This window comes from Pelobates fuscus, chromosome 9, assembly GCF_036172605.1.
Source record: "Pelobates fuscus isolate aPelFus1 chromosome 9, aPelFus1.pri, whole genome shotgun sequence".
NCBI classification, from domain to species: domain Eukaryota; kingdom Metazoa; phylum Chordata; class Amphibia; order Anura; family Pelobatidae; genus Pelobates; species Pelobates fuscus.
The window spans coordinates 79650258-79671206 of record NC_086325.1 but is presented as its reverse complement, the minus strand read 5'-3'; the positions used below and the strand labels follow the sequence as shown (position 1 = coordinate 79671206).

The following is a 20949-nucleotide window of genomic DNA, read 5'->3' as shown; positions in this document are numbered from 1 at the left end:
TCCCCATATGTCCCCTAGTGTCTCAGTGTCCCCTAGTGTCTCAGTGTCCCCATGTGTCCCCTAGTGTCTCAGCGTCCCCATGTGCCCCTGCTGCCTTTCCCCCCATCCCTCTCTTACCTGAGCTGTAGAGCTGCTGTCTGGACTCTGTGCTGTGTTGCTGCTCCCCCACGGATCAGTAAGTAGTAGAGAGAGGCAGGGATATGCTGTAACTTCCTATCCCTGCCCCTCTGCACACACAGTGACCCCTACTGGCCGGTGCTGGTATTGCAGAGTAATCTCCATTTATTCTGAGAAAAATACCTGCATTTGTATAGCCGGTATTTACTGCAATACTGGCACAGCCAGGCAGCCTCAAATACCAGTCAGGTGGCAAACCAGTAAAATACCAGTCAGGTGGCAAACCTAAGAGTAGTGTGTGTAAAAAAAAAAAAAAAAAAAAATTTTTTTTTTTTAAATGGGCCTATTCCATGGGCCTGGGCCTGGAGCTGCAGCTCCATCAGCCCCTATGTTAATCCGGCCCTGCACACACACAGAGATCTATACACACTGAAATGCGCACACACACACAGACATGCTGACATACAAACATACTGACACACACAGATATACTGACACACACAGACATACTGACACATACTGGCACACAGACATACTGACACACAAATACATACTGACACACACACAGATGACACACACACAGACATACTAACACACACACACACTGACAGACATACTGACACAGACATAAACTTTAAAACCCACCCTCCAGTTTCCTACCTTTCCTGCTGGTGGCTGAAGGTGTTGGGAGTTGGAGTCTAGAGCTCTCGTCCAGCCCCCCTCCATCAGCCTACTCTTCTTTCCCGCGCGCTCCTCTGTTTGTGGGAGGAAATGATGCGCGGTCGTCACTTCCTCCCAGCCTGCTGCTGAAAAGCAAGGGGCCCGCTCGCGCTGTTAAAGCGTCTCAGCGTGAGACGGGGCCCCTGCTGACAGAAGCCCACCGGGTGGTCCTTTGCGCATGGGCAACGCGGTGGGCCTCCTTAGTGTGCAGATTACCGGCCAGAGGGTAAGAAATAGTTGAGGCCAGCAGGGCTCACGGTGCAGCTGGCCAGTTTGCCCCGCGTTAAAGACGGCCCTGCGTATACGAGCTATTATATTGTATATGTTCATGAGTAGTTTATGGTATTGTGTATGATACATATGAATGTGGGCTGTGTATGGGGGCTGCTTGTGGAATTGTGTATGTGTGTGGATGGATATGTCACAGTGTCTGTTTGGTAGTGTGTGGGGGCTGTTTGGGGTATTGCATGTGGGGGTTGTGTGCATGTATATGGATTGTTAGTGGTGTTTTGTTTGTGCGGATTGTGTGCATGTTTGTGTGTGGGCTGTCCGTATTATTTGTATGAGGGGAGGGTTATTCTGCATTTCTGTGTATATCTAGCAGTGTGGGTGGCTTCCAGTGGGGACTAGGCCAGCCACGGGAATGTCAAGGATAGGAGCTGCAACAGCAACTGCGAGCTGCTCTACTACAGTGTGGATTCCTATTCAGAAGTGCTGGGAAGAAGTGATCTGAGATTACTTCCTCTACGTGCTGCAATGCATAAATTGAGGATTGTCCTTCACTACCTTTTCGGATTAGCAGATATCTGAAATTTTACTGGGACTCCTGATAGGTCAGAGCCTGTTTGGCTCTAGCAGCCTTGAGTGCCGTGCAAAGACACCTCGAGTGCCGTGCATGGCACTAGTGCCGTAGGTTGCCTACCCCTGCACTAGAGGCTGGATTAACCCTAATGTAAACATAGCAGTTTCTATCTGAAACTGCTATGTTTACAGCTGCAGGGTTAACCCTAGATGGGCCTGGCACCCAGACCACTTCATTGAGCTGAAGTGGTCTGGGTGCCTATAGTGGTCCTTTAAATTGGTGAAACAAACTTTTTATATGAGAGCCAAAAAGGATGATACTCTTTTAGCTCATCTTAATCGCCATAAACTGCAATGTTAAACAATTGCAGTTTTTATGTTTACATTGCATGGCCACTAAGGGCGCTTCCGTGGCACTGACGTGACATGGAAGCCGCCCTAGGAAAGCACTGATTAATTGCTTTCCTATTAGGAAGTTTGAATACTCCTGCGCAACTCTCCAAGTGAGTGCATTATGTCCATCACAAAGGAGACCAGACGTCCTCCGCAATGTTGCAAGAGGCGGGTAGGTGAACAGCGCTGAAGGAGACTCTGCACTAGAAAAAGTATTTGCACAATACTCAAGGCTGCCAGAGGCAAACAGACTCTGGCCTGTCAACAGTCCCAGTAGGATATCTGCCAATGCAACCCAAGCAGGTGGTGAGGGACAATCCTCAATTGCGAATTGCAGCACTTAGAGGAAGTGATCTCAAATCACTTTCTCCAAGTACTTGTAAATGGGAATCAATGCTGGAATAAATGGAAGCCATCAACACTGCTATATATAGACAGAGCTGCAGAAGAAGCCTTCCCTTTATACAAATAATACAAACAGCCCACGCACACACAGTCCCCACAAACACAACACCACTGATAATCCACATGCACACAACAACACAAGCAGCCCACACATCACCGAACACACAAAGTGACATATCATCCCAACACACGATTCCATAAGCAGTCCCCATACACAGCCCACATTCATAGGTATCATATACAATACCACAAACTAGTCATGAACATATACAATGTAACAGCCCACATACACACAAATACAACATTGAAAAGCAAGTGCAGCACCCATAAATAACACAAGCACAATACGGCAACATAAACACCTCAATTTGAAAAAAAAAATAGGACCGGTACACCAAGGGACTTCAAGATCTTGTTTCGACACAGTACTACTAGAAGGTTGTCTACCCCTTACCTAGATCCTAGTCACTTTTGTCCATTTTCCCCCACTTAATGTCGACATTAAGAATTTAGCATAAACTACGGGCAATCATTTGAATCCATACCTAGGCTCTTTCATTCATCTATATCACGTGGGATTTATTCCCAATAGAAAGGCCATGGATAATACCATAGGGCTATCAACTTCATCTGGCTTGCTTCTTGCAAAATCTTGATGGCTGTTATTCCCCTGGATTCTGAAAATGCCCTTGATTACCTCCCTCTGGTCCTACCTGAACTTAGTTTTAAGTCGTTTTGGTTTTCCTCCCCATTTTATTAAACTACTAACATCCAATATAGTTCTTCACGCTCTTCTCTTGCCAAATATCACTGTGCCACCTTTTCCAATACACAACTGAACTAGACAACACTGCCCACTTTCCCCTTTTCTGTCTACTCTCTGTCTTGAAACCTTACTTCAGGCTATACATCTCTGATATTGCAAACCTTTAGGTGCATGGCAAATACTTTAAGGTTGCAGCTTATGCAGATAATATCCTTCTGTTTCGCTAAATTATACCCCCTTTCTTGAGAAAGCTCATTTCGATTCTAAAACATTGAATGAACCTGAACATGGCTCGGATGTATAGCCTAAATAAAGATGAATCTTCTCTGATGATTTCTTTATCTTTTTTAAGCTTTGCCTATTCCACTGTGCAGGTCAGACTTAGTCTCTCTCCAAGCTTTATCTGGAAATGGAAGAAGAAACCCCGGGTTTACCTCTCCACTTTGTATGTACATTTTACACTGGGAGGCTTAAGTCTGCCGAACTTCCTTAGATATATTAGGCTGCGAACACTAGCACGTTCTCTCCGATATGAATAGACAGGTATACTTACAACATTCTATTTTTCTACATGTGGATCCCATGCTCCTATTGCACCCTACCTCTTTCTACCTCTCCTGCTATAACCAATTTTCTCCAGATCTGGGACGGACTGGGAGCGAAGTTCGACCTCTCAACTTTTGCCTATTATCACTTTACTTCACAACAGAATTTTTCCTCCTGGTATAGAACCACATTTATGTAGTCATTTCGAAGACAGAGGCTTGCCTCGTCTTTGTCACCTCTTTTCACAAAGCTATTTTCTCTCTTTCTCAGACTTTCCTGACACTGACAAAGATGTAATATACACTGCTACACATATGCACATAAATGCAAATTTTAGCAGCCATCCTGCTTCCATGACTCATGAGTGGAGGAGGATGACGTCCAGGTTGATTAGTCTGGGAAGAAAGCTGTGTGCAAAACTGCACCAGCAGGCAAGTTAGAATTAGCAGCAGCTGGTCTTGGCAGAATCTGCCCAACATGGCTGCTCAGCTAGATGAAAAAAGTGAAACTTGCTTTAAATTTTTTTTTTAAAGTTTCATTACATGTAATAAAAGGAAAAAAAAAATATTTTGCAAAACACTTTGTATTTAATATAATTTGGTGCCTGTAGTGTACTTTCAAAAATAATCTCTATAACCAAACTTAAATGCCAAGTGTCATACTGTGGTGGAATCTCGGTAAAAATAAATTTAGTAGGCCGAGATTACCACGTGGCATGTGTACGTGCATATGCTGACGTATCGATCAGTTGGTTGCACGAGGCAAGATACGATCAGTAGTGTACGGAGCATGTGCAAGAATACAGGATGTAGTATTCCCCTCCTCCATTGTGCTGGACAAGCCATGCGGTCAAGCAGGAAGTTAATTCTTATTTGTATTGATTGGTCAAGAGAATGTGCGGGTGGAGCTTAATATGGGAGGAGTTATGTGCCTATATAAGGAGCCTGCACTATTGTCCGGGGCTCAGAACATGTGGTATTTTGGTGACGCTAGTCCCTCTGAGTCCCGATCGGTGATCCAATAAAGAATCTCTTCCTTCCTGAAGAAACCTGTGTCCATCTCTCTGTGCTTCGCTTCTGTCAGTTTCTCCGGTATCATTTGGTGCATTGGCCGGGAAGCTCATCGTTCAACGGTAGCTGAGAGGCAGAGGCGTGAGACGGTCTATCTTTGCCCACGTTCTCTACGGCTGCACCCCTGAACTTCTGCGTGGACCTCCCTTCGTCTCGGCGCCACTGGTCTGTTGTCCAGGAGATCATCGGCCTCTACGTGAGAAGTGCTGGGGTGTCCCCGTCGATGAGTGTGAACTCAGGTTCAGGAACGAGGAGGTAAGACAACTGCTGTTTTAGACGGCAGACCCACTAGGGGTATACCGATTGTGCGGTAGGCCCATAAGGGGTTATTTGTGTATGGAATCTGCCCCCTCTGTCGGAGGGAAGGAGCGAAGGCGCACCGCTCAATCGAACGCTCTTTAGTCAGACCGTTTGATTTGGTTAGTCAGGCGGGGTCCTGTGTAAATAGCCCTAGCCGGACACCGGTGTCTTGTCTAGACTAGCGTTCTAGGGTGTATATTACGTTCGCTAGGTCGGAGGGACCGGGAGACTAAGCGGCGCCTGTGTAAATTCGGTTCGCTAGCTCTCAACCTATCTTGGCTAAGTGGGAAGGCGTGTAAATTTGGAACCCACTAGATTTTTGATAGTAATCGACTAAGAGGCGCCTGTGTAAATTCGGTCCTCTAGCTCGCTATATGTGGTGCTTGGGCAGTGTGGCTAACCAAAACGGGTGTATATAGTTTTAGGTAGTCCATCAAGGTACTGGCCAATAGTTTAGTTGGGAATTGTAAATGTGATAAAGATTGTTTAGTAAAGTGTATATCTTGTTAGATAGCGCGAGCTCAGCCGTCTAGCGAGAGTGTTAATAGTGTGTTGCTGTATTATAGTGCACGGTACCATAACCCTGTATATTTACTGACACTGTATATAAATACTAATCGTTGTCGTCCATTGCATGTCTAACACCATAACCACTAATAATTGTATTGTGACCTTAACTTGTGCTTTGACCTATGCTAACCGTACTGTAACCGCTATTTGTAAAAGACGATGTTACTGGGGTGTGTTATAGACGGGTAATTCGTATATAGAGAATTATAGCGTGGGTGACTGTATAGTTACGCCAAAGGGCATAATATTGATTATTTAGTGACTGGTGTAACAGCTGTGTGTGTACGGGAATTCCCTGAGTGTTTATTGTGTTATTGTATACGTTTCACTTGGTAACTGTACCACGTGGTGCTGTTGCCAGAGGAAACGGGTGTGACTGTTGAATAGTACGCGTGCATAGTATTCGTTGTCAACGACGTTCCATTGATAAGTATGGGCGCGTCGCAGTCAACGATTCCGGATCCCTTAGGTTGTATGGTGAAGAATTTTAAAAAGGGATTCAAAACTTGTGATTTTGGGGTTAAAATGTCTCCTGTACGTTTGGTCACTTTGTGTACTAGGGAGTGGCCTACTTTGGTTGCGGCATGGCCGCCACGTGGCAGTTTGGATCCAACTCTGGTACAGCGCTGTTGGAGACAGGCCGTAAATGACTCGCCAAAATGGCTCCAGACATGCCACGAGGAGCAATGTCGCCTCATGGTAGCTAGGACTTGTTTGTCCACTAGGACTGGTGTTAGGCCCATTTTGGACACGCCCCCTGAGTCCGAGATCCCTTTGCCGCCCCCTTACTTTCCGTTAAGAGGAAGTGACGCAAATGCAGGAAGTCCTGCAACCCTCCCCTCATTACCCACATCCACTTCCGCTTCCTCCTCCAGTACAGAATCCACCCCCTCTCGTACTAAATCTCCCCTTCCGGAATCAGAACCAACCCCCATTAAATCCGAATATCCTGATTTGGCGCCACTTCAGACTTCCGGTCAAGCTTCATCTAGCTCGACTCGAAGTGTTTTATTTGCAACCTTTTCCCAAAACCAAGCTCCCACATCCCCATACCCTATTTCTCCCCGACTGGAACCTATGACTGACGCCCCTCCACGTAGCCCCATACAGACCCGACAACTGACCGGTGCCCAACAATTAAAACACTATCAGATGCCTCTTCGTCTGAATCCTGGGTCAGCCTATATCGATGCCGCAGGCCAAATGGCACATGCTGACCCAGTCTTTGTATATGTCCCGTTCACGACAACCGATCTCTTAAATTGGAAGACCCACAATTCCTCGTATACTGAGAAACCACAAGCTATGACTGATCTGTTCACCTCAATAGTACAGACACATAACCCGACATGGGCTGATTGCCAGCAATTATTAATGATTTTATTCAACAATGAGGAAAGGACAAGAATTAATCAAGCGGCCATTAAAGCACTAGAGGATAAAGCCCGTACTTTAAACCAAGCCAATCCATCAGCATGGGCCGCAACACATTATCCCAACACCGATCCCGATTGGAATGTAAATGGTGCTGATATGGTTCAACTCAGAGCCTATAGAGACGCTATAATTGCTGGCATGAAAGCCGGAGGAAAGAAAGCCATTAATATGTCGAAGACAGTTGAGGTGATTCAGAAAAGTGATGAAGCGCCCAGTGTCTTTTATGACCGATTATTGGAGGCGTACCGCTTGTATACCCCCTTTAATCCGGAAGACGCAGATAATTCCCGAATGGTGAACTCCGCCTTTGTCAGCCAAGCTTACGGAGATATTAAGCGCAAGCTACAGAAGTTAGAAGGGTTTGCAGGTATGTCCATCACCCAACTAATGGAGGTAGCGAATAAGGTATATATGAATAGGGAAACAGAAAGTAAGAAAGAGGAAGAGCGCAAGATGCGTAGAAAGGCAGACATGCTAGCGGTAGCGATCGCAGGCGTAGATAGACGGGGCCCAGATAGAGGCGATAGTAGATGGAATAGGGAGCCTTTGAGTAGGAATCAGTGCGCGTATTGCAATGAAGAAGGGCATTGGAGGAATGAATGTCCACAAAGAGAGCAGTACGAGAGAGACCAACCCAGGGCAGGTTACGGAAACTTTAGAGGCAGAGCGAGAGGTAGAGGAGGCCCCGGAGGGAGTAATGGTAATAGAGGGAGCAATGGGAACAGAGGAAGTGTTAGGGAAGATAGGTATATCCCAGCAGCGCAAAGGTCCTGCGATAGAGAAGGCAGGGACTTTGTAGGATTGGCTGACACGGTCATGGAGGACTATTGATACCGACCGGGCTCCATCCCCCTTGGTCGAGCGGAGCCTATGGTCGATGTATCAATAGGGGGAAAAAGGAGTGCGTTCATGATCGACACTGGTGCTGAACATTCAGTGGTGACTAATCTAGTTGCTCCTCCATCTGGAAGGACTATTACTGTAATAGGAGCAACTGGAAGAAGTGCTGAAAAACCGGTTCTTAAAAGTCGACTCTGTACATTGGGAGGCCACGTAGTAAAACATCAATTCCTTTATATGCCTGAATGTCCAGTCCAATTGCTGGGACGTGATATGCTATCAAAATTACAAGCGCAGATTACGTTCCTACCAAATGGAACAACATCCTTAAAGTTTAATGGACCTTCAGGTATTATGACATTATCCGTACCAAAGGAAGAAGAGTGGCGACTTTATACAGCGTTGACTAGCCAAAACCCTAGGAGTGATGAGTCATTATTCAACATACCAGGAGTTTGGGCAGAGAACAACCCACCAGGACTGGCCCGCAATATTCCACCTATTAAAATTGAACTAAAACTTGGGGTTTATCCAGTAAGCCTAAGACAATACCACATCCCGCAGAAGGCTAAGAAGAACATCCAATCTTATCTGGATAAGTTCATACGGTATGGTATCCTAAAATTCTGTACTTCCCCCTGGAACACCCCATTGCTGCCTGTTCAAAAGCCCGGTACAGATGAGTATCGACCTGTGCAGGACTTGAGAGCAGTCAATGATGCGGTTGTTAGTATACATCCAGTTGTACCCAATCCATATAACCTGCTTGCTTTAATTCCGGGCGGGGCTACTTACTTTACAGTCTTAGACCTCAAAGATGCCTTCTTTTGCCTCCGAATTGCCGCAGAAAGTCAATGTATTTTCGCTTTCCAATGGGAGAACGCTGTAACGGGCTCAAAACGCCAAATGACTTGGACAAGACTGCCCCAAGGGTTTAAAAATTCACCTACCCTATTTGGTTCAGCTCTAAGTCAAGATCTACTGGATTTCGAGTCCATCCCAGGAGAGTGTGTATTGTTACAGTATGTAGATGACTTGTTGATAGCAGCAGTTACAAAAGAAATCTGTACTTGGTAACTTAAGGGGGGACTTGAGTCAGTTGGGAGAAGGAATTACCCGGCAGCAGGTTGTAGAGTTGGGTAAGACTATGGAGGAGGTACAGAAATGGGTACAAGATAGATTACCTGTGAATATTTATCCCCCATTTCATAGTTATCATCCAGGAGATCAAGTGTGGATTAAAGAGTGGAATAATGTACCGTTAGGGCCCAAGTGGAGAGGTCCTTATGTTGTTCTTTTGTCTACCCCTACAGCAATAAAAGTAGCCGAAGTGACTCCGTGGATACATCACTCCAGGGTTAAACCAGCAGCAGTCGATTCTTGGCAAGTTACAGCAGATCCAGAGAATCCCTGCAAGATCCGGTTAAAACGCACTACTCAGTCGGAGTAACGAGGAATTATTGTGGATTACAAATTTTATTATTTTTGGGATTTGGTGCGTGAGTGAGAAGGCCATAATAAAGCCTGTCCGCCCACCGACGTATAGTTTATAAGCCAGGGAAAGTCTCGAAGGGACTCCTGTGAAGACGAGCAGAACTCCATTCCCTGCAGCCCTTACATCCTGGAAGCTGAGGTGCCTTCGCACGGACGAAGACTGAGGATGACGGCGAAAGATGTGTTGATGATAGTGTTTATTTATGTGTATTTTTATATTCAGGAAGGTAGAGGTACCGACACTCCTAGCTGTGAGGTATGCATTAAGACTACAAGAACAGGTAACCATTTTTCCCAAACCCTAATTTGGCATTCACAATACGAGTGTAAAGGAGATGTAGATACCTAAATATAGACTATAGTGTGTGCCATTTAGGAGTAGGAGAACCTAAGTGCTTCAGTCCAGAGTATCAACCCCGTACAATTTGGTTGACTCTCAGGAATGGAGATCCTCAGGGGACCCTAATTAATAAGACAGTGTTAGAATCCGTACATTCTTCGGGTGTTCTGCTATTTGATGCGTGTAAGGCGATATCAAGTGGTAGAAAGCCGTGGAATGTATGTGGGGATCTTAGATGGGAGAGGACGTATGGGTCTAATGATAAATATATTTGTCCCAGTAGTAAAAATAAATATGTGAGTCCTAGATGCCCAAATAAAGACTATAACTTTTGCCCATATTGGTCTTGTGTGGGGTGGGCAACTTGGGGACAGACAGTAGACAAAGACATGATAGTGACTAAGTTGCCTACCAGCCCATATTGTAAGTCTATGGAATGCAACCCAGTCCATATACTTATAAATAACCCCGATAAGTTCTTAGACAAATATGGCAATTTATTTGGGTTTCAGATATACGGGACGGGTTTAGATCCTGGGACAGTATTGTTTATAGGGATAGAGACTGATACGGTATCCTCCCAAACTCATCAAGTATACCATTCCTTTTATGAAGAGATGAGCATAGATAATAAGATCCCCCATAATGCTAAAAACCTGTTCATTGACTTAGCTGAAAGTATTGCCGGTAGTCTTAATGTTACCAACTGCTATGTGTGTGGAGGTACTAACATGGGAGACCAATGGCCTTGGGAAGCAAAGGAGGTAATGTCCGGTTCTGAGGCAGTTGACCAACTAATATCTACACAAGCCGATTATCATATGAGTGTTAGAGGTAAATCTGAGTGGAGATTAAAGACCTCCATCATAGGTTATGTTTGCATAGCAAGGAAAGGAATAATGTATAACACTTCTGTAGGAGAATTAACTTGTCTAGGGCAAAAAGCTTATGATGATGATACAAAGAATACAACTTGGTGGTCGGCTTCAAATGTCTCAGAACCATCTAACCCGTTTGCTAGATACGCCAATTTAAAGGATGTGTGGTTTGATTTATCCATCACATCTACCTGGAGAGCCCCAGCAAATTTGTACTGGATCTGTGGTAAGAAAGCCTATTCGGAGTTGCCACAGGACTGGGAAGGGGCATGTGTGTTGGGTATGCTCAAACCATCCTTCTTCTTGTTACCGATTGAAACAGGTGAGACTTTAGGTGTTAAAGTGTATGAAGTGAATCATAGGAAGAAAAGGGGACCCATAGAGATAGGTGCCTGGGAAGATGATGAATGGCCTCCCCAGCGTATCATAGATTATTATGGGCCAGCCACGTGGGCAGAAGATGGTACCTGTGGCAAACCTAGCCACTTCTGGACTATATGTATTGCAGGTTGTCCATAGGCTGAATATATACTGTATGTCCTTACCTGTATAAGTGCTGTGTTATGGCCGTTCGCATGCTGGCCGCCGTACGCTGCCAGCATACAAAGCATTCGTTCGACGAAACACGGCTATCCCAGCCGTTCGCCGTACGAATGCGGGCTCCCCAGGTAGACCACACATTCACAAGTCGTGTGGCACCAATTAACCGATTGCAACAATGTTGCAATCGGTAATTAAGGGCTCTCCTAGGTGACCGCCGTCCTGCTACCGACCATGCGGCGGTCGGCCATCTTGGATCCTTTGTCTCTGCAGCGGTGTTCGGTCGTCGAGAGCCTGGAACTGAATACGGCTACTCAATGATCCGAACACCGCTAGACTTCTAGAGCGTTCGGGAGTTCCGCGTTCGGCACATTCTGTTCCCCATAGATGTTCGGTACCTTTAAACCGAACTCAATGTTTTAATGTATTTTGTGCGGCGTTCGGTTAGTTTAGCTGGGATCAGAGCGGTATTCTCACTAAATGTGCCCGCCGACCCCAGCTATCTACCGAACGGTCATTCGTCTAAAAGCGAGCAAAAATGTATAAAATATGGATTTCTGTATAAATTGTCGGTTTTGCTCCACGAGGGGATAATCCACTTAATCGTCCATTTTAGTGGGAGTATCCCTCTCGTGTAGCAATGCCTGTTGGGATAATTACAATGCCTGATGGGAGAAATCCCCTGTAACAGCTGTAAGGAAACCCCTTGTAAGGGGAACTGCATAAATATGGAAGTCTGTGAATAAAGCAAGTTAGTTGACTCCCAAACTGTGTTTCGTCCGGTTATTGGGAGGATGGGGAATATTGCCGTGCTTTCTGCTCTGACTGTGGATTTCCTGAGAATACCAACGGATATCGTGGACTAATATACTGCATTCCGTTACAGTACCTTTGGTTATAGAACCCCTATTTATATGCTCAACCGTATTATAAGATTACAGGCGGTGGTTGAGATTATTACTAACGAAACATCACAAGCGCTCAATCTTCTAGCGAAGCATAATACCAGGATGAGGACAGCAGTCTACCAAAATAGATTAGCCTTGGATTACCTATTGGCAGTAGAGGGAGGTGTATGTGGGAAGTTTAACCTGAGCAATTGCTGTCTTCAAATAGATGACGAAGGGCAAGCAATAGCTGAGCTTACTAGCCATATGGTTAAACTAGCGCATGTGCCTACTCAGGTATGGAAAGGGTATAATCCAAGTAGTTGGTTTGGTAGCTGGTATGAGTGGTTTGGAGGGCTTAAGGCAGTGGTAGGTGGAGTCCTACTGATTTTAATGTTGTGTCTACTCCTGCCGTGTCTTATACCCTTAGTAGTTAGGTCTGTGCAAAGCCTAATAGAAAATATAGCAGAGAGGAAGGCTGCTGCACAGATAATGGCAATTTATAAATATAAGGCTCTAGATCAAGGAGAACCAATGCAGGAAGATGAGTGTTGAAGATTCACATCATAAGTTAAGTCTGGTCTGGTTTAAGGTAACTTGCGGTGTATGCAAACTAAGGTTAAGTGATGCCTCAAGTAATTGTGAAATATCAAGAGGCATCAAAGGGGGGAATGTGGTGGAATCTCGGTAAAAATAAATTTAGTAGGCCGAGATTACCACGTGGCATGTGTACGTGCATATGCTGACGTATCGATCAGTTGGTTGCACGAGGCAAGATACGATCAGTAGTGTACGGAGCATGTGCAAGAATACAGGATGTAGTATTCCCCTCCTCCATTGTGCTGGACAAGCCATGCGGTCAAGCAGGAAGTTAATTCTTATTTGTATTGATTGGTCAAGAGAATGTGCGGGTGGAGCTTAATATGGGAGGAGTTATGTGCCTATATAAGGAGCCTGCACTATTGTCCGGGGCTCAGAACATGTGGTATTTTGGTGACGCTAGTCCCTCTGAGTCCCGATCGGTGATCCAATAAAGAATCTCTTCCTTCCTGAAGAAACCTGTGTCCATCTCTCTGTGCTTCGCTTCCGTCAGTTTCTCCGGTATCAATACATTCCCCCCCCCCTTTTTTCTTTTAATTTTACTACATTTAATTAAGCCTAATTATTATTTTTAAATTCAGTATGCTCTTAAAAAAATAAATAAGAATGCCATCAAAATAATCCAATAAAGAAACCCTCCCCCCCTCTCAAAAACGTAACATACAGCTTGACTCCCCATCACACACAGCTCCAGTGACACAGCTTTACTTTTCCCCAGCACACACACTGTATCAGGACTGGTGCTAGGGGGAGTGTTTATACAGGTCTAAGGTGCATGTTTAATGTGTTAAGCAAAAGGCATTGATAATAATGTGTGGCCAGCAGGGGATATAATGCTGACAGACCCCCTACACATACAGCTAGCTCTCCCCGGAGTGTGATTAAACCCTGGCGGCTCCCCTGACATTGCTGCTGACGCCATGCTGCTGTCTCCATTGCCATAGGAGCAGGCCGTGTCCCAGCATGCCGCGCGGCGCCAGCCTTCCCTTTGACCTCTGGTGATGTGCTAAACATCCGGGCTACCCGTGCTAGCGAGGGAAGATGGCGGCCGCATTGCTACCAGCTGATTGGATAAAGAACTGGGAAAAATCCGGAAAAAATGATTTGTAAGCGATGGGATCGGGGTCAGGGGGGGTCTGGGAGCGGAGATGGGGAGGGCTGGCGATCCGCCGAGCCGGTTAGCGGGGTGTGGGGGTCCTGGGACCGTGGTTATGGGGGGTACCAGTCCCGCCAGCGGCGGAAGGCCTCAGTGCCGGGATTCCTGTGGCCCTGGGACCCACAGCCAGCACGGGGAGTGTGGGAGCGGGATAGCGGGGGGATGGGAGAGCTGAGCATTGCAGTGACAGTAATGGGGGTACAGTAAATAATGGGGGTACAGTATATAATTGGGGTGGCGGCGTGGTGTCCAGGGAGAGATCCTTCATCAGGGAATTCGCCATCTATCACTAAGGCCAGCAAGGCATCCTGGGAATTGTAGTTGTGCAACGGTTGGTCGTCTCACCCTCCCCGCTCAGCCAGAGCTAAGAGTCTGTCCGGTAATGTGAGAGATCCGGGAGATCACACGGTAGAGATCGGTATACAGAGTGGGCATGGAAAGTGGGCAACTTTATTCCATATTCTGCAATGGATTAAACAATAAAAGTATGATTATGATAATGTAGGTCAGGGATAGGCCACCTTCGGCACTCCAGATGTTTTGGACTACACTTACCATGATGTTTTGCCAGTATTATGGGTGTAAGAGCATTATGGGGGATGTAGTCCACAACATCTGGAGTGCCGAAGGTTGACTATCCCTGATGTAGGTAGATAAGTTAGTATGAATGATCACCATCTGAATCTTAGTTAAGTATTATCCATATTATACGAAAAGGTCCTAACAACAACATGCAAGGGATTTGCAATTTCAATTAATTGTACATCAAACCTTTATAAAGAAAAATACCTAAGCTGAAACTATTAATAGCCAGAGATTAGTGACAAGAATGTTAGCTCCCCAACATTTCTGCACAAAGCCTTTTTTCCCTTTCTTTCTTTGTTACACATAGCTATAGACGCCATGCTGACACCCCCTAGCTATATTTTGACCATAGTTACCAGGCCAACAGGTTGAATTAGCCCGGCTAGCAAAACATTTTGTGGGACTGTGTAATGCTCATGGTCTACCTCGGTGCTCCCCATACCCCATCATTACATTTTAGAATAGTGTAGTCAGGGCAAAGTTGTCTCAAATATTCAGCTTCCTGACTGATGTTAAATACATTTTAGAGCATTATAATGTTTGGCACTTCTTGTAGAAAATATCTGATATTGACTGTTTTCCGGGTTATTGTCTAAAACTCATAGTGAATTAAATCCAAATTGAAAAAAAATGAAGCCAAAATGGACTATTCTGAAAATTACGCAATAGTCACAGCTTGGTTGTTTATGAAAGCCTCAGTTTTGCCATTCAGACTTCATCCACTAAAACACCTATTTTAGTGAAAACCCCTATTCGAGTTTATTCACTAAATAGTTGCTAATAATTGACAAAGGATTGCAGATTTTGAAAAACAAAGTCCTACTTCGCTATTTTTCATTGTCTTAAAAGTTTTTATTCCTATTAGGGTAAATTTTATTGCTTTGGCTTAATGTATCAAATTTTATATATAATGCTTAGAGACTTTTTTAACTGTATCAGTGCAATGTTTTAAAATGCTTAGTAGGGGCTTCTTCTCTGCTTGAAAACAAGTATTCCACCCACCCTAAGTTATGCTGAGCAAGTTTGCTTATCTTCTCCTAACATACAGATTTTTTCGTTACGTGTTAGAATTGCTTGGTTTGCAAAGAATACTGTCAATCTGCGATTCGCTGAATAAAGTGTAACACCCTAGACCACTGGTTCCCAACCCAGACCTCAAGTACACCCTACCAGTCTGGGATTTAGGGATTACCCAGTTCTACCTAAGGTGTGGTGTGTTTTTTTTTTTTTTAAGAAATAAAAACACTTTAGATAAAGCAGGGTAATCCCTAAATCCTGGACTGGGAGGGGGGACTTGGGGACTTGGTTGGGTACCCCTGCTCCAGACTAAAGTAATCTATATATCTCCTCTGCTGGGAGGGGAAAATTAAAGGGCATGATGAAATGCATTGCGTTGTCCAGTGCGTGTTATTTCTGACAGGCTTTTTTCCCAGATCTGAGAAAGAGATACGTCGGAAAGCAGAAATTTGGTGACAAGTCCATGGCAGTGTGAGAGACCTGAGAAATATCCAGTCTTACAATTCACTTGCTCTGTTTATTAAATAAATACTTTTCATATATAGGTGGCTTGCTCCATACCTGAATAAAAATTTCCAGTCTCCTCTGTGCCGTCACTGGGTAGGTATCAGACATGTACAGTGCCCTCCACTAATATTCTCACCCTTGGTAAATATGAGCAAAGACGGCTATGGAAAACTGTCTTTATTGTTTAACATTTTGATCTTTTGTTCAAAATAATACACACAAATGCTCTGCTCTCATGGATAGCAAACAATTGCAAACACAACATGGGTGTATCCAAAATATACGTCCTGCTGGAAGATCCAATCACGGCGCATTTTAAGCTTTATGGCAGAGGCGGTCAGGTGTTAATTTAAAATCTGCTAGATATTTCAGAGTCGATGATGTCATGTATCCTAACAAAAATGTCCAGGTCCTATGGAAGGAAAATGGGCCCAAAACGGTAAAGAGCCACAACCATAGTTAAAGGGACCCTATAGTCTCCAGAACCACTACAGTTTAATGTAGTTGTTCTGGTTTGTATAGCCTGCAATTGCAGGGTTTTTGTAGAAAACACTGCCTTTGCAGAGATAAGGCAGTATTTACATTACTGCCTAGTAACACCTCCTGTGGCCGTCACTCGCATGGTTACTAGATCAGCATCTCCACGATCTGCATTGAGAAGCTGACTATTTCTCATAAAGGGTGGACTAATTTGATGTATCTTTGTGAGGAGATGCTGATTGGCCAGCACTGCATTTGGCTCCTTCCCTGACCCGCCTTCTTGGCTGAGATAATAAGATTTGACCATCTCAGCCAATCCAATGCTTTCGATTGGCTGCGATTGTCAGTTTTGATGATCTCAGCCAAAGGGGAAAAGGCAGAGCCAGCCACGGCAGATCTGCATGGCACTGGAATAAAGATGAGTTTTACAGCTTTTTAAGTGGGGTGAGGGGCAGGGGACAGGGGGGTGGGTGTGAGGCACCTAGTCAGTGTTTTTAACACTATAGGGTTAGGAATACACATTTGTATTTTTGACCATATAGTGTTCCTTTAACCGTGGGCATGAAGTACTTTTCCATATAGCTACATCTCTGTGCGCGCCAAACCTACCTCTGGTGAATATTGCCAAAAAATTTTGTTTTTCACCTGACCATAGAACCCGATCCCATTTGAGGTTCCAGTAGTGTCTTGCAAACTTTAGATGCTTGAGTTTGTTTTTGGATGAGAGCGTAAATGCTTTTTTTGCTTGAAAACCTTTCAAACAACTTGTGGTGATAAAGGTGACATCAGATTATAGTTTTGGAGACTCTCTGACCTCAAGACGCAACTAACTAATGCAATTCTCCATGGAGATCTTTTTGGCCACTCGAACCATCTTCTTCATAGTGCCTTGAGGCACACGTCCTCTTCTAATTTGATTCACAACATTTCCAGTTGTCTGGAACTTTATAGCCCTGATGGTAGAAATGGGTCTTTTCAACGCTTTTTGCTTCTAGCCACTTCCCATTTTGTGAAGCTCAACACTATTTTGCTGCACATCACATCTATATTATTTGGTCTTACCCATTCTGACAAATGACTAAGGGAATTTGGCTTGCTACCTCATATTTATGCCCCTGTGAAACAGCAAGTCATGGTTTTTCAATGTCCTGTTCCTAATCACCCAGTAATAAAAATTTAAAATATCAATGGGAGAATATATATAAAAATTTGGAGGGGGGGGGGGGGGGTGGGTAAGGGTGTAAACCTGTGTTGTGTTTGCAATTGTTTGAAATCTAAGAGAGAAGAGCATTTTTGTGTGTTTTTTGTAAAACTTTTATTTTTAGAACAGGTTTTTCACAGCCTTGTTTGCTCATATTTACCAAAGGTGCCAATATTAGTGGAGGGCATATTTGGGGAAGTGCTATCATTTGCTTCAAAGGAGTCGATGTGTTTTATTGGCATTAAAATGTATTCTGTATCTAATTTTTTTTTTATGCTTTATTTTCATCTTTCACTGCTACGTGTTTTTTAAAACAGTAGTTTTGTACCAGAAGCGTGCCTTTTCGTATGATAACCCAAATGTTATATATAATGTTGAACCATGACCAGGTTGGCTTATTCATGGATTATTTTGTTTTTCACAATCTGTTATGATTGTAGGCATCAATATTTTTTCACTTTATTGTCGTAAAAGTGAAATTATGATAATGATTCACTCAAACCAAAATAGTGCAACATTAAAGGACCGCTATAGGCACCCAGATCACTTCAGCTCAATATCAGGTCCATCGAAGGTTAACCCTGCAGCTGTAAACAGCTGCTATGTTTACATTAGGGTTAATCCAGCCTCTAGTGGCTGTCTCATTGACAGCCGTTAAAGGCGCTTCCGCGCTTCTCATGTGATTTCCACAGTGCGAAGATGCCAGCGTCCATAGGAAAGCATTGAGAAATGCTTTCCTATGGACTGACTGCGGGTGCGGCTCTTGCCGCGCATGCGCATTCAGCAGAAGAGGGAGCACGGTGCTGGAAAAAGGTAAGAATTTAACCCCTTCCTCCCCTTCAGCCCGGCGGGAGGGGGACACCCAAAGACCCTATAGAGCCAGGAAAACAAGTTTGTTTTCCTGGCACTATAATGGTCCTTGTGAGTTGCATATTTTTTGCATTTTGACTTTTATAATTTACCAGCATTCCAGTTTATTTGCTGAATCTCTATATCATGGTTTAGATATCTAGAATTCATTTTGTGTGTTTAATGTCATTTCAGTGTTCAGTTGTGCCGCAGTCTAAGTGAAAAAGGCCAGGAACATGTGACGTTTAAAGGTAACCTTCAACAAACTTTATGTCAATAATTCTGTGGATCAGTTTTTAGTGTAGTGCATAACAATGTTATCCAACGTAAAATGTTAATGGGCATTATAACTAGCTAACTGTTTTTAAGGCATGTGGAATATAGAGATAATTCTATTCTACCCCTTGCCAGAGTGGAAATGGACCATTTGAAATAAGAAAACGAGCGTGTGACCATTGAAGACAATGTTGTTCATATGTTGCAATTTTACTACATAAATGAATGACGATTGAAACAAAAACACCCTGATTAAGTGAAAGTGGCAGTTTTTGTTTTTCTCCTCATATTATTTATTTCAAAAGGTAATCAGACTGTTACTGTTTTATGAAGTACCGTATGTTTATAAAATACTTAAAATATATCCCGCAGTACTGGTAACATCCAGTTTAATGCAATAATATACATGTTACAGGTAGGACTTCTACAATTCTCATGCTTTAAACAAAACTTGCAGAGTTTGTTAATAACACACTGCACATGGAAATTGTGGGAGTTGAAATCAAAAGCATCTTGAATGCAGGCCCTGAAATATAATGCTAAATACTCCTGATTCTGCAGACTCCTCGAGAAAACTTAACATTTTTTAGACTAGGGATGCTGAAAAGGTAGATTCCCAGATGTTGTAGAACTACAACTCCCATGATGCTTTGCATGCCTTTGGAATGCTTTTAGAATTTCAAAACATCATGGAAGCTGTAGTAGTACCTGGGGTTCTACCTATTGGGCACCCTTGTTTTCGACACGGTAATTCTGATGTGTTCTTAGGAACGTCCATTGAGCGAAAGGCTATTAAAAATGTATGTATGTTTCTAAAACATTTCTCTTAATGGGCGGCCAGTGATGGGCTGAGAGTGTCACTTGTTATGCCGCATGGCGTTTTCCTTTAAACAATTTTGTTTTGTGAATTTAGGTGTAATTTGACCCAATTTAGAGAGTTTCCAATTTAGGACTAACGCGGAACTGCTTGGAAAATAACAGACTTCATGGAATTACTCTGCATTGTAACAAATGATCCCAGATTTTATTATGTATAGTTTTAATTCGTAACACAAAATTGGAACTTGGTGAATTACCTTGACAATGAATGTCGATAAATCTTATATGTATTAATTTCACAAGCAATAGTGAATAATAGACAGTTGGGACGTGTGTGCGCACTGGGGTGCTCTTACGTAGAAACCTGGAAGTAAAATTGTGTGCATGGGCAAACTGCATTGATCAGATTTACACTGATCAGCCACAACATTAAAACCATTGAGAGGTGAAGTGAATAACATTGATTATATGGTTATTATGGAACCTGTCAAGGGATGGGGTATATTAGCCAGCAAGTGAACAGCCAGTTCTTGAATTGTATGTGTTGGAAGCAGGAAAAATAGGCAAGCAATATGATCTAAGTGATATTGACAAGGGCCAAATAGTGATGGCAAGACGAGTGGGTCTGAGCATCTACAAAATAGCAGTTCTTGTGGGGTGTTCCGGTTGTGCAGTAGCTCGTACCTACCGAAGGAAGGACAACCAGTAAACAAGGATCAGTGTCATGGGCATCCAAAGCTCATTGATGCAGGTGGGGAGTGAATACTAGCCCCTTTGGCCTGATCACACAGAAGAGCTACTGTATCTCAAATTGCTGAAAAACCTAAAGCTTGCCATGATAGAAAGGTATCAGAACACACAGTGCATCACATTTTGCTGTGTATGGGGCCAACTGGTCAGAGTGCCCATGATGACCCCTGTTCACCGCCGAAAGCACCTTCAATGTGGACTAGTGCATCAGAACTGGATCATGTAGCAATAGAAGTAGGTTACGTGATCAGATGAATCACATGGAACACTATGGGGTCAGAAACACAAACCTGTATTACTGACCCTATAGTGTTAAAAACACCATGTGCCCCGCTGGCCCCCCTAAATATAGTAAAATCTTACTTGTATTCAAGTCTGCAGCTGCTGCTTCTGCCCCTGCTCTGCCTGCTTGGCTGACATGATCAGAAGTGATTATGTGAGCCAATCACAATGCTTTCCCATAGGATTGACTGAGACTCTCAAGGAGGCAGATAGGGGCAGAGCCAGCACAAGTCAAACACAGCCCTGGCCAATCAGCATTTCCTCATAGAGATGCATTGTATCAATGCATCTCTATGAGGAAAGTTCAGTGTTTCCATGCAGAG

The 20949-nt window shown here is 43.9% G+C and overlaps 1 protein-coding gene across 1 annotated transcript in view; it reads left to right on the top strand.

Annotated features, from left to right (window-relative positions):
• The first annotated feature begins 13704 nt into the window (after positions 1–13704).
• THOC2 (THO complex subunit 2) overlaps positions 13705–20949 on the top strand; it is a 101754-nt gene continuing 94509 nt past the window's right edge. The window contains exons 1-2 of the mRNA XM_063432106.1: positions 13705–13810; positions 18695–18750. Of these exons, the coding sequence (XP_063288176.1) occupies positions 13746–13810; positions 18695–18750 (121 nt within the window). The 5' untranslated portion in view covers positions 13705–13745. The remainder of the gene's footprint in view (positions 13811–18694; positions 18751–20949) is intronic.